The sequence below is a fragment of the Photinus pyralis genome, unplaced genomic scaffold (assembly GCF_008802855.1).
Source record: "Photinus pyralis isolate 1611_PpyrPB1 unplaced genomic scaffold, Ppyr1.3 Ppyr1.4_LG5, whole genome shotgun sequence".
Lineage (NCBI taxonomy): Eukaryota > Metazoa > Arthropoda > Insecta > Coleoptera > Lampyridae > Photinus > Photinus pyralis.
The window spans coordinates 2661276-2676658 of NW_022170596.1; the positions used below are offsets into that span (position 1 = coordinate 2661276).

Consider the following 15383-nt stretch of genomic DNA (forward strand, 5'->3'; position numbering starts at 1 on the left):
GAAATTACCTACGATTGATAGAAGGGCAGTTTCTTAATTAGGGGAAGTTAGTCCTCACGCTGGTACGCGGGTACTAATTTACGAATTTGAATTGTTTTTGAAAAACTGTGGTGCAATCACAAACAGGCCACTTATAGAAGTGATCGTTCATTTACATATTAACTATTTCTACTCAAAGTTTTGCTATAGGTAGTCATACTCTGCCTAACTAAGTGATTACCTTTTTAAATTACCTAGCCCCCTTGTTACATGATAACGCCATTACTACCCTATATTTTAAAACAAAACCTATAATATTAAAAAATAGAGAAATATGAACCCAACTATTAAGTCTTCATAATTTAAATATTAGCGTTCACAGCAAATAATTTTGATCCTTTCAGGGTGGTTCAAACATGGAGGTACCGTTCTTTAAGGGCTTCTTTTTTTATTATTTAAATGAACAAATTTTAATTCTATTTGCCCTTAAAAGCAAGGTAATGGGTTGAACATACAAATATTAGAACCATACGATTACCTTATTATTTCATAGTATCCACCACCCTGAACTTCCTAGGAATTTGACTCGATCACGTGCTGCTTTACTGATGTATTTCCAAAAGGTCGCGGCACTTGTCGCTTTTACGGCCCCGTGCGTAATCATTTCTCTGCTTCACGTATTTCGGACCACGCACCCTACGCCCACGGTCACACTATATTCGAAATTCACTGATGCCAACTACTTTCTCATCAGCACGTTTATCTACAGTAACGGTAAAGTGTTTAATAAGCCAGCTTTTATGAGAAGACGTGCTCATTATCGAAGTATTAAAAAAAACATTCTTACCTGGGCTATCTCTTCTAACAAACCAAAATTTATGTATCTCCTACGCCAGAGGCATGTTTGCTGAAGAGTTAAATCTTCTGGTACGATCAAAATTTCTGCACAAAAATGCTACAAGCTGGGCCGGAAGTTTTTCGACGTATAACGTGGACGTACTTGACTTCTTGATTCGAATAACCATATACGTAACTTCTTATTGCGACTTCCTGTTACATACTAGCTTGTATCCAGTAGTTCAGTTATATCATTCGATATCATTTTTGCACCCACGGATATTAATGTACTTTGTAGGCAATTTGGGAAGACGTACATGGTCCTATCCTTGGTATGCTTAGTATCACATCGAATGGAATGTTAACCACCTTTGTCCCAATATCTTCCGCCCTTCCTGTAGACTAACTATAACTTTCATTTGATTCGACCCACTCAAATACGCTGGAATTTGTGTCCAAATACCATCATCACATTTATTATTCTTCCGTGGCCATTAATTTCGTTAATAAGGTCAACATTCGAAGTTTCTCTGCGTATGACATTAGAGCGAAATAGGATGTTCCTAATATGTCCAACTTAATTATTACGAAGGTTCATCGCAATAATTTTTTTTTTGCATATTACATACTAATGCCTTTATTATATTTTTAGATCCAGAACGAACAGGAAGTAGGTAGTTGTAAATTTAGGCGGACTGTATGAAGAAATGGGAATAATTTAATTGCCTCTACGACCTACGACACCCAGGTCTTTTCGCCTGTAGTAAATAAAGACATTTACTTTCAATAGTTCAGGTTTCCTTTCCTACCAGTTTGTGTAACTCAACGGGCACATTTCAATAAAGCTAGATAGTTGTTATCAATTCTGTACTTCACGTACAAAGAACAATGACAAATTAATACCGGTATTTTAACAGCAACCTACACGCGAGGCGCCAAGTTCTGCGAACAAAGCGACCTCAAATGCAAATAGTTTTGTATAACCAATTTTCAATTAATATTTTATTTTTATTGTCGCACCTTCGGTTACCGTTTTGAAATAGAAATATTGGCGCCTCCGATCATTTTTGACACAATCTCCACACTCAACTTGATATCTTGGGGTTTAATGTCGGTGTGTATTTTATACGATCTCAAAATCGTAGCCAAGAGGACCTTCACTGCCATCATCGAGAATTTGATACCTACAATCAACATTAAATTGGGCAAACTGGTGAGTTTGATTTACCAATGCAATTTCGCGGACCTCCACTAAACGGAATGTAACTGTAGGGGTGCCTTTTAGCAGCTTCTTCAGATGTGAATCTATCCGGGTCAAATTTCAAAGGATCGGTCCAAGTTTCGGGGTCTCTGTGCATACCAATAATGCCAACGACAACCGAACATCCAGCCGGTAAAATTAATTCGCCTGAAATTAGATGCGTAAGAAGTTACGAGATGCATAATCGGACATGGAAGGTAAAAGTTTAAGGCGCGGCTTATGCATATGAATGAAGCGCTGTAAATCATGATTTTATGGAATTCACTTTGAACAGGTTATACAATAAAATCTTGATGGTATCTCGTCAATAGGATGGATGCGTATAATACCTAAATCGATATCTTCGGTAACACTTCGAGCTATCAAAGGAACCGGTGGATACAAGCGCATCGTTTCTTTTATAACACGTTCCATGTATTTCAACTTTGGCAAATCGTCCCGAGTTATTGGTCTGGTAGAGATTCCGAATATTTCGTCTATTTCCTGTATAATTTCTTGCTGAAACCAAACACATTAATCATTTTCGAAAATTTATGCATGCTCTGAACTTTTGGTAGAATGTTCCTTCCACATTAGCACTTTCGCTGGAGAAAGCATCGCGTTAGATAAGGATGTCTCTAAGTCACAACCCAAATTTGAAGTCTATGCTAAATGAGTTTCAATACTTTTCAACAATTGTCTGGATTAAGGATTCCGCGAGGTCGAAGATCGTATTCGTGGTATATGAACTTGACAGTGTTGGACAATTGTTCAAAATATGTAGATAAGTTTGCCTTATTGGATTTATATGGCTTCAGCTTTTCTGATGTCAAAGTGCGGCTTTGTTGATACGATAATATTTCATAGTTGCTCAACGTACGAAACGCTTAATGTACTCATTTTATTTCGTGCAAAATTGGTTTTTCTATTTTTAGTATCATAATTGCAACACAAAAATTAATTTGCGTCGCTCAAATTTTCCAAAGAAAATCACTCTTACACCTCTTTTCCGAAAATGAAATGACCCGAGTACAATGTCACGTATTTTCCAATGAAAATTAAACAATGCGCTTACGGCAATGAACTAAGTTTATTTTGCTTCTTCGTTGTTCGGTTGAATAAAAATTGGCAAGTTATTGAAATCACTCCAAATTCCCAGGTGCTTTTTAAAAAACGTCTGTATGTACATATGCGTGTATGTGTGTGTGAAACTACCGTACCGATTTGGTTGAAATTGGAAATTGGATGTTCACTTAAATGGTCTCGAGAGCTGAAAAGCTTTAGAAGCGATTCGAAAATGGCAAATGCCTTTTTGGCAATACAATCGATATTTATTGAATTACGTATAAGTTTGTAAGGAGCAGTACCAATGTTCTCTCTGGTGTTCCTGAAAGCTGAGAAAGAGATTTTAGAAACGACTGAACAATGGGAAATGTCCTTTTGGCTACAAACCTTATATTTATTGAATAAGGTATGAGCAACAAACTTTGATTAGGGGAAGGCCGTGTAAATTTTAGGTTACCTCTAATGTTAATTAGGTTGACAGTGAGTTGATCGTACTAAACACCCACTGAGGTTCATAGGCGGGGATTGCTTCCTGAAGTAAAGCAATGTCACTGAAGATCAAACTTGAAGGTGAAATAGAGGGAATAGTTGAATAATAATTGAATGTGAAACTTCCAGTAGCCACCCCCTGTCAAATTTTACTTTCTACTCGTAGAATAATTAAAATTTTAATAAAGGGTCGAGTTTGTACTCGTACAATGTACATATCTTACTTAGTAAAATACTCAACGACATTTGAAAATGGAAACGTGTATGGCAACTTTATCGCAAACGCACTTATTTACAATATTACATATTATTTAAATAATTTTAAACTGGTAGTGTTTTTTTCCGCTGTTCCAGCGCTTGCAACGAATACGTCCCTGGTCTTCAAGGACTATTTCAGGATGTTCAGTCGGACACCTTCTTTGAAGTATTCATAGAACTGAAATACGTATTTGAAATTTTCAGTTTCGAACACCGATCACCATATTTTGTATTTAAAGTCTCAGTAGATTATTCAATACTTCCAAATGGTTTTTCCTAATATCTGATTAAACTGTACTGTTTAATTTTATGTACACAATTGAAAATTCATACTTTATATATTTCACTCAGTTAGAAGACTTCCGGTATTTAATATTGCACAAAATAATGGAGAACTTCTAGATGAATTTTATTTACAATGGGGAAAATTCACACTCATCGCAAGACAAGGAATTTCTTGAATTACTTGCACTTCTTTCAAGGTCTTGGCGATAGATTTTGAAAATATTTGCTTTCGTTGAAAGTAGCTAGCCTGAGGATCATCGTGCTAATAGTTATTTACATAGAAAATTTACCATAACTGGCGAGGAAATATTGCCCTTTGGGACCGAGTACTTTAATTTTCGCCCTACCTATAATTTTACTGGTGAGTTTTGTTCACGTAATCGTCTTTTTAATACAAAATTTTACCTATCATATAGAACTTTTCATTAATATCAATCTGGCAGTGAGGCCAGGAGTTATTAGACATTGCTAAAGTGATAGGCGGCAGGAAAAGTGGTCAGGTAAAGTGTTACTATCACGGTCATGGAAAATAAAATTTCCTGGTATACAGTAGGCATGAAAATGAAGGTTTCATGGCGAGGTCGGGGGAAAAAAATTATGCGTTAAAAAGCTCGGACGACTGCGTCATGTTTCAGTATACATATATTTAGCAGCATCCTGGCAAATAGTATAAGCATTTAGAGTGAGTAAGTTCGGTTAGCATAATATTTTGCAAAATTAAAGGTAAAGGTTAACACCTTGACTCCTGCACTGGTCACAAAATGTATGGGTTTAAATTTAAAATCAAATCGCGATATACCTATCAATCCAATTTTTGGGTTTTTTAACAAAGTATTAAAAATGTTGTTTAGAACTTTTGATTTTTTGTAATTCTATCATAAAATTTTGCCAGATATTTGAAAAGTATTACTTTAAATTAAAAAAATGATTCACCGAATTAATGAAAAAGAGATCTACAGTACTAATATGAGTAAATTCTTATACCAAACAAAAAAATTGAAAGAAAACAAACAAGACAAAACAAATTTGCAAGACGAGATGTCATTCCTTATCTTATCTTGTCTTACAAGAATCACTATTCAAAACTTTAAATTTTAATAATCAAAATCCTTAAAAGGACACGATCTGCATTGAATATAAACATAAACATTATTTATAAGACATGTTAACTACCCTCTAGTCGTCCAACCTTGGAAAAATCTGAATCGCCGTCTTGGATTCGAAAAAATACTATACAAATTCACACTGCTTGAAATTGGACTTATTTTCCAGCGAGTTTATTCTATGGTAGTGTGGTAGTTTATTATTATGAACAATGACAGCTTCTCGTATTAACCCGACTTGAATTAGGTCACCCAGTATAACAGCGATTTTTATTTACAAACTTCACTTTTTTCAAAACTACCCGCGCAAAAATATCTCGCGAACCAGAAAAGGCTTCCCACTCATTATTTATATGAATATCATGCTGTTTTGTCGGTCCTGAAGTTAGTTATTAAAGTAGGATGTAGGTTTTAGGTGAAAACACTAATTTTTCATTAAAGATAGTTAATATCGTACTTTCCGTATCCACTAATTGAAACGCGATAATTACATGGGGGATTGCGATCAATGAGAATAGCCTCAGAAAGTTTGTTCTACATGATGCGTGTTTGGTTTCATTAGCGAAAAAAATGTGATGTAAACCAGTTTCTAAACAATATCAATTATGTTTGCCAGAATTAAATACAAATTTCCCTATGTGTTGTAATTTGAGCACTTATAAACCACATGTTACATGCCCATTATTAGCTGGTAATTGGTATCTCATTATTACCTCCACCTTTGGCTTTGACTAATTAACAATATGGTCGATACTAATATTCACTCTCACTCTCTATTACAAATAGAAAAAAATTAATCGGCACTTAATTAAACAGATCTAAATTACATTAATTAAATTTACCTGATTTGATTGAATTTCTTTATTCCGTTTTAATTTATGTTCAAGGAGATTGTTTGCATATACGGTATTGCGAACTAACCCGGAATTATTTCAGTTCATCAATTGTTCCATTCATTCCAATATTACTATAGCATCTAATTAGAATAATTAAACCATCGACGAGAGTTACGTGCTACATTAAAGTTAAATTGCCCATTTGATTATTAGTTGAATTGAAACAAAATTATGGAAAGCGTGTTTTGTGTGCCATCGTAAATTCGCTAACAAATACCTATCAGTTACACACGATTTGCAGTTCAAATTTAAAAAGATCTACGAATTTTTAAAGGGTTTCTCATACTAACAGTCCATTATGAGGCCAATCATCGTGTCATGAAGTTAACAACTCAGTAGGTACTTTATGCTTTAAAGGCGCTTAAAAAGTTTCCAACTTGAAGTGAAATAGATTTTTGAGTAGAGTAAAATATAACATCGAAGTTGAATAAATTGAATTTCAATTTCCACTTCCATCAATAACACGCACTTCATGCTATGTATAAATATGCTGCCTTTTAAATATTGACGGTAAGCACAATTATAAGTGTATCTTTTATATAACACAGGATATATTTATAGCTAGGCCTGATGATGGCAATGTTGCCGAAATCGATAGCCATAGAAAAATTATAATAAACGTTATTCAACTTCGATGTTATATTTTACTCTACTCATAAACGTTTATCGACAAATGGAGACCTACATCAAAAAAGATTTTTGAGTCTTTTTCTAAATTTCACCTATCGAGATGCTTGTCCAACTTACAAGTATTTCACTTACGATGATTTTGCTTGACGCCAAAATGGCAAAACTTTTTACACTATATAACAACAAAATAACACTAAAATGCATTTCTTTCTCTTTTTTTCTCTAGTATCCACATCATTCACTTCTCACCTCTTCCAACTCCTTGTCCTTTCCACCTCTATGTCCTCTTCTTGCTCTCAACAGATTCTACATGTTCTTTCTTCTTCTTGTCTCCATTTCTCCTTCCATCTCTCCTAAACTTGCCATTATGTTAATTTTTCTGTTCCATCCCATAAGTATTTTGGTAACAACTCCCTTATTAGTTCCTACTTTCTCATGCGACCTCTATCTTCTCTCTCTGTTGTTATAATTGTGCATCAGGATCTCTTTTTTTCCACCTCCTATTCATCTCTTTCTTTCGACTTCAGTCCGTGCAAATCGATTTCTTTAATTGCATTTTTTAATTTGTACTTCCCATATTCCTTTTGCGTTGATGCTCATTGTCAAGCATTGTTTTACTAATACGCTTTCTCTTTCACAACTTTTCTCGAACATTGTCGCCCTGCGTCCCGGCGCGGCGCTATGCTTATCTTCTACATTTTTGTTTCTTCTTGTAGTACTTATACATTTTGTGGCCTTAAGTTTAGCCCTATAATGCCCATTTATAATTGGTATATCCTTTGTATTCCTTCCAGTTCATTCCATTCCTTCCACCATATCTCCGTCCCATTTCTCTCGCCATTAGACCGAACATGTATTTTTTTGTTCTGTTCTTGAAAATTTATTGGTAAAAAGGTAGCTTTTAATCGCACTTTGGGTGCCTGACCGGCTTTTCCACCGGCGCTATCTGTGACGAAAATCCAAGCCGCATTTCCTATTTGGCCCCTCTCTCTGCCCCTTTACCCTTCTTTTTTTAAATTGTTGCTCGATCCTCGTCCTCTTTCTCTTGAGTTCCTTGTAGTACCTCTAGTTGAATTTCCCTCCCACTTGTTCTATTTTTGTTTTTTCTCTGCTTAGGTATCACCTTCCAAAAATTATTGTCTGTTTTTATTTCCCTTATGGTTGGCTCTTCCCCTTCCTCCATCTTTTTTCTTTACTTTAGTTTTGTTCCCTCGCATTTTTCTTCATTTCCCCTCTTCTTTCTTTCCACACAATTTCTTTATAGGTATCTGTTTCACTTTTGAATTTTCTTTCGAAATTGGTTTCTAGTCCATAACTTTTGATTGAGAAGTCTAATCGAAAAAGTACGAATTGTTTTGGATTCTACGCCCCAAAATTATTAAGAAAAAGTGTTTTCCCGAGAAATTTTGGTGTAGTCGATTTTTGGTAAAAAAGGAAGGTTATACACTGCCTTTTTTTGAGCCCCGAAAAAAAAATTTTCTCAGATCGACCCGGAAAAAAAATTTTCTTATAGAATGTGGCCTGTAGAATCCATAATTTCAAACAGTTCCAAGATTGGGCTACTAGTTCAAAAGTTACAGACCTTTGAATTTTCTTTCGAAATTGGTTTCTAGTCTATAACTTTTGATTGAGAAGTCTGATCGAAAAAGTACGAATTGTTTTGGATTCTACGCACCAAAATTAATAAGAAAAAGTGTTTCCCGAGAAATTTTGGTGTAGTCGATTTTTGGTAAAAAAGGAAGGTTATACACTGCCTTTTTTTGAGCCCCGAAAAAAAAATTGTCTCAGATCGACCGGGAAAAAAGATTTTCTTATAGAATGTGGCCTGTAGAATCCATAATTTCAAACAGTTCCAAGATTGGGCTGCTAGTTCAAAAGTTACAGCCCTTTGAATTTTCTTTCGAAATTGGTTTCTATACTCTATTCATTTTAAGAAGGTAGCGGTAGAAAGCATAGGGAAGCTTTGACCTTGACTGTGGTTGGTTAAACCACGAGTCTGTATTACGCCGACAAATAAAATGTGTGACCAATTCTGTTATATTAGTAGTTTCGATTACGAACAAAACTGTCGAACTGACTTTAGATGTCAATTTCAATGATCCAAACGTGAAATCTGTTGATTTATTTTCATATGTTTCAAATTTGATGCCGTTTTATATTTATCCTGTGTGTGTCTGTCTTTAAACACAGCGCCATCTACTACCTTCTTATAATGAATGCAGTATAGTCCATAACTTTTGATTGAGAGGTCTAATCGAAAAAGTACGAATCGTTTTGGATTCTACGCCGCAAAATTAATAAGAAAAAGTGTTTTTCCGAGAAATTTTGGTGCAGTCGATTTTTGGTAAAAAAAGGAAGGCTATACATACTACAAGCACTAATTTTATGACTCGCGATCTTTGGCTGTAATCACTTATAAAGTTTGAATTTATTTATTTTTTATTTAAATTTGGAACCAACTTCCAAAATTTATGGAACAATTGGAATTAGACAACGAAAATCCGGTTCTTAAACTTGCAAATTCTGGTATATTGTTTGTTCTATTCTTTTTTCTATGCAAATGAGTATGTTAGCACATATCCCTTAAACCTCGTCGAAAAAATTGCAGAATATTCACTGCGAGAAGTTCTCTTTCAGAATATTCACTACCAATGACTATATTTCCCACATATTCGATCTCACAAGAAAGCCTCAGTGAAAGGGGAAAAATTTTTCTCTTCTTATAATATTTGTTATGGATTCAATTCTTGAGTACCTTCGTCTTTATTAAAATCTTTTCTCTAATAATAAATGCTTAATCAAAAAATTTCGGTCATAAGCCCATTTTATATACTACCTAAGAAGTTTTTTTTTTTACCTTATATTAGAAGACAAATAGTAGTTTCGATTACATTATTTTCACCAGAATGATAACAAGCGAATTATAAACAAAATGTGCTCGTTCTAGCTTTTCAGTACAGAAATTTAAACACTAGCAACATTTCTGGCAATTGCTTTATAAATTAATGCAACAATTTCCATACAATCTCGAGACAACATAGTTTCAAAGAATGAATCCCTTTCGATCAAATTTATGGATAAATTAAATGATGCAAAAAAGGCGAGCCTACCTGAATGTGCTGGTACATTCCCAAACACACGAGAACGTAACCCGTTGTCGTCGTTACCGTGTCGGAGCCCTGAAAATTCATCTTTAGCTCATCTTTAGTTTCGCACTAACTCACCGCGGTTATAAAAAGATCGACTTCGTTTCTCAATTCTAAAAATGTCATTTGGTCGCCGAGCGACAGAAGATGCTCTAAAAACGGTTTCCTGGAAGTATCTAAAAGGTATACAATAATTAATATACACGCGATATAAAAATTATACGTTTTACCGCGGAAATTGTCATCTATTCTGCTATGAAATTCCTCGTAACGTTTCCTGACCAGCTGAAAGAAGTTAATTGTCTCTTGGGCAAGACAGTTGTCAATTTACTTACATTGCCAGTGTAACCTTGGACGTAATCAAGCACTTCTTTCAGTTCTCTGCCTCTTTGACTAAGTCGAAAGGTGATATTTGGGTGTAGCCACAACCTCACGCATCTTTCCACCAGGATTTGGGCGCCCCTAAACTTTCAAGTTTAAAACGGTAGATAATTGGCACGGATACGATACCTTCTAGTTGCATGTAACAGTTTGGATGGCTTTGTTTGAGCATCAACAGTAGTTCCCATGGCTGTTTCTAAAGGAAAATTAACGTCAAGACTTGTGCAAGTCTACATCTTCAATTACCGCAAATTATATCCAACGAACATCGAGATAGGTGTTCGTGGACGTCAAAAGTCTTTTGATCGTCGACTTCCTCTTCTAGTTTCCGCACTAAAATTTGGCTGTGCTTAACGAATATGTCTACGAATGAGTCTAAAATTTGTTGACTAAAAGCCGGATTAATGGTTTTCCGATGACTTCTCCAAGTTGCCACTAAAATGTTATCATTATCACTAACCATCTCGAAAGCACCCTCTGCACCTGGCGCTGTAAGCAAGCTGTTTCCGAACGCATCCTTAGCGAACTTGTAACGGGTCTCTTTCTCCAGACACTTCGTTAAGATAATCTGGACGTGTTTGGGTTTCGCTACTACCACTACAAGCGCATTGAACATCCATATTTTCAGTATTGAGCCGTATTTCTCCATGATCTTCGAGGCATTTTGTGCGATATCTTCAAAAATGTAGTCGTCAATTTATGCGAATTCCTGCCAAAAAATGTCAGGCGGAAGGACAATTCCGAGCAATGGGTTTGCGTGAAATATCAACGTTGATTTGTGTGAGGTAATCAACGCTTATTAAAAATCAATTAATCATTTACATGGGTAGACAATGACTAATAATTCTTTTATACAATGTTAACACATATTTTGATTTTGTTAATGTAATTTATAAACCATGAATAAATTTACAAATAAAATATGTTGTGCAACGACATAGAAGTTAACAAGTTTAATGACACGCCTTACTATATTACTATACGTATATTTTTTACTTGTAGCCGGTACCGTTTCAAATTTCATTTATGAAATTGAGTAATGGCACTTCTTTTAAAAAACATCTCCTAATCTGAAAAATGCCCATATTGAGATCGCGGCAATATTTTACGTTTGTACACTACAATTTCCTCATAATTAAATAAACAAACACCAAAAATTACCTACTATTTGTCCTCAAATGTTTTGAAATTAATTGCACTCAAGCTTTTTGGATATATTCGCATCTATCAATGACAGGTACCACATTTTTTTACCTTCTAGAGTTTTTAAAACTTTAGGGGTTTGGGTAATTTAAACATCGCGTATCATCAAAATTTCTCCGATGTCAAAAGTTTGAGGTTTGAAATTATGGTACAGGTAATGGTATTGGACGTGCATTTATTCCTGCGTTGTTTATTTTCTATGAGGCTTTGTTTCTTAATTGCTTCCGGACACCGGTAGAGCCATAAAGTCTGAGTTTGTATCGTATTTCATCTTTTTAACTGGTCCTCTTGGATTACATAGCACTCAATATCATGGAATTATTTATATCCTCATCGTTGAAGAACTGAAACTTTTCCTTTGTGAACATTATTAGTTGAATTATCAGTGAAATCTGATAGCGTTCAGGTCAGTTTAGCGTGAATAACTATTTGCGTAAAGTGACGAAATTGCACACCTTCTGGAAAAAAATGTGTTAGCAAAAGAGGCCAATGGAAATCGCTGGAAATTATTTTCAAGTTTCTAGATTTACCGCTAGAAGGCGCACGATTCATGGTTATGTAGAAAAATAACTTTTTCCTAAAACATACCCAACAAACATGCGTAAAAAATACATTCATCGCAATCTGAATGAATTTGCATTATTTTGATTCAGCACAGATTTTCACATAGTAGTTCTGGTTGGAAAGGGCTCTCTTCATGTAATCGGATTTTATATGAATAGAAGCTTTTTAGTAAATGTGATGAGTGGTAGGTAGAGATCGCGAGGTGACATTAACATTAACTTTGCAGGTTTTTTTAAAAATTTTAAACGTAATATATTATTATTGTTTCTTTTATTTAATTCATATTCTCTTATTTAAAGTTTAAATAATTTATTTGTTGCTCATAATTTAAAAATTGAGTGTTTTTGTTTTTAGCGCATTTCCACAAAAATAAAAATAAAAATGCGCTATTGTGGCCACTTTGTCCGTCCGTCCGTCAGTCCGTCCTCTCGTTTTGCGACGCTACTAGTTCTTTATCTTAAGAGCTATTGTTCTACTTTTTTCGCTATTTGGTTCGTTATGGTGTCGAGTCTTGCACCAAGGAAGGAATTTTTTCTGTACCGCTTACAAAAAAAGTTATTGTAAAAAAAACAAAAAAACCGTTTTTTACATGTTCCATAATTTTACACTTTTGCCGTTTATTAACGATCCTAGAGATCGTTTATAATTTTGTATTGCTGTCTGTCGTCTGTCTGTTGGTCTGTCCGTCTGTTCCTTTGTCTGTCTGTCCCTGTATCTGTCCGTGTGAACGATAACTTTGTTTAGAAATGTCCGATTGCTTTTACATCTCCGTTAGTTATTAACTGAATTGCATGAAATTCAATATGGGCATAGCTTTAGCCACATATAATACGCAATGCCAAAAGTTGAGTCGAATCGATTCAAAATTCACAGTGCCCTTTTCGCATCTCGACCATTTATAAACCGAATTGCAAACTTTTTTAATTATAAAAGTATTTAAATGAAATTTGATACATAGCCACTTGGAATAAAGGAAAATCAAACGCCAATTTCAAAATTTGGTTTTGCGCATGCGCAGTGCCAACTTTTTTATTTATGGAAGAATTTAAACGAAATTTGATACATAGGCACTTGGGATAAAGGAAAATCAAACGCCAATTTCAAAATTTGGTTTTGCGCATGCGCAGTGCCAACTTTTTTATTTATGGAAGAATTTAAGCGAAATTTGATACATAGGCACTTGGGATAAAGGAAAATCAAACGCCAATTTCAAAATTTGGTTTTACGCATGCGCAGTGCCAACTTTTTTTATCTATGGAAGCATTTAAGTGAAATTTGATATTTAGGCGCTTGGAACAAAGGAAAATCTAACATTAGTTTTAAAATTTAGGTTTGCGCATGCGCAGTTCCAACTTTCTTATTTAGAAAAGCATTGAAATGAAATTCTTCTCATAAACTGAAATTGAAGTAGCACGTCAACAATGGATTGCCCATGTGCAACGCTATCTTTCATATTTGTGACCGGATTTTTACGATTTTAACAGAAGTTGCATCTTACAAATGGGAAATGAATGCAAGTGGAAATGCGCTTTATGTAAATCGTTTACGATTACTTTTTAACTTGTTTGTTTTGTTTTTGTTTTAGACTGCCATCGCCTCATTCTCTTTGACATAATTATCGCTTGCTATGTGTTCATTTGTTTCAAATCCAACATGGATGAATATAAAGATTGGAATTTAAATTTGTGAATGTGCGTTGTGCGTATCTTCGCCATATCTTTGCTTAGGAAGCAAATATCAAAATTCGGTTTTCACTGATATGTTCACTTTTTCCTCTTATTTGATAATATCATATAACAATTATATCGTTACATTTAGAATTTTCAAAAAACCTGCAAAGTTTATGTTAATGTCACATCGCGCCATCTAGCAGTCATCACATTTACTAAAAGACTCTATTCATATAAATGCAGATAACACGAAGAGAGCTGTTTCTAACAGGACCTACTATGTAAACCGAAGTTATATTCAATTCCTCGAAGGATGAAGTCATTTTCCCTTTCCCCCACTCCTCATATTTTATGGGCTGGAGCAATATGTGCTGCATCACAATATTTTAGGAAAAAAGTCGTACGCCCTCTAGTGGCAAACCTAGAAACCTAAAAATTATTTCTAGCGATTTCTCTTGATCTATTTTGCTAACAAAATCTTTTCTCGGCGCTGTGCAATTAACCTTTCCATAGATATGACCTGTGACCTTTGTTAATGGGACACCCTGTACATGTTGAGCATGAAGGACGCAAAAATTTACTCTGTAAAAAGCTCAAGTTTCGAACTTTGGGAACTAATTAAACCTTTGCTTTATTTGAAAGGAAAGTGTTTCTTTTCGTTCCTGGTGACACTCGCCTGTTGCACCATGTGTATAAAAGACAGGTATTATTTAACAATTACGGTTGATAAACGTAGAAAGTACTCTCACAGGTACTTGCTTTGTTTTAATGAAGATTTCAAGACAGGATGAATGAGTTCACGTTGTATAATTACTTGTATTTGTTCTTTTTCTCTACCCATTTAAATGTTATTATATGTTTACTAATATAATGTAATCATAACTACAAAATTCTCCTCAATTGCAAAATATTACACACAGCAACACACTTTTACATGGCGAGAAAATGTTTACTGAGTGAAGGTGGCGATGAATTTTTGGGGGAGGCAAATCTGGCCATATCATCTGTATTACGTCCCACGCTGACATTAATAAATCAACAACAATACTAAAAAAACACATAAACAATTAAATAGGTGTACCTACTTCAAGGTATTTTAGACCGTTACTCATTTTTACTTTATTTTGCAAAAGGTTAACGAGGTTTAGACGTGAAGTAATTCACGATATCCCTCGTATAAGTCGTAAATGTGCCGTTAACGCGAAATGATTTCAATTATTCAAAAATGTTTAGAAAAATACCTTTAAATGAGAAGAAGAGGTATGCGCTACCAATTAGAGGATAAGCTCTGGGTCCTGGAATCTTAGCCGCCAACGTATACAACTTTCTTCTCGTCCAGTGATGATGGACAAACCAAAAGCTCACGATAACTAAGAATGCCCACACGAACATGATTTTTTCGTGCACTCTTTTTGAAGATACTAACGCAAGTGTAGCTAATCGTGCGCAAATACCGCCTAATTAAATTGACAATTTCTACAAACCTGATGGCCTTCTTTGTTATGCTCATCACGCATGTTAAATAGACAAAAGCTATTTCATTTCTTTACTCGCTAAAAGATTTATTAACTCATAATTGCCGGGGTGATAACAATAATGAAAGCTGCAGCCATTACTTTCAGCTTGACGCAGTCAAT

The 15383-nt window shown here is 34.8% G+C and overlaps 1 protein-coding gene across 1 annotated transcript; it reads right to left on the reverse strand.

The window, feature by feature from the left end:
- Positions 1 to 1835: 1835 nt before the first annotated feature.
- LOC116172291 (cytochrome P450 4C1-like) lies at positions 1836 to 15115 on the reverse strand. The gene is made up of 11 exons (XM_031489479.1): positions 14988 to 15115; positions 10793 to 10984; positions 10556 to 10744; positions 10439 to 10505; positions 10264 to 10390; positions 10159 to 10213; positions 10007 to 10104; positions 9893 to 9961; positions 2407 to 2575; positions 2045 to 2224; positions 1836 to 2000 (listed from the first exon to the last, which is right to left on the reverse strand). The coding sequence occupies exons 2-11, from the start codon at positions 10956 to 10958 to the stop codon at positions 1843 to 1845; spliced, it is 1278 nt and encodes a 425-aa protein (XP_031345339.1). The 5' UTR covers positions 10959 to 10984; positions 14988 to 15115; the 3' UTR covers positions 1836 to 1842.
- Positions 15116 to 15383: the final 268 nt, after the last annotated feature.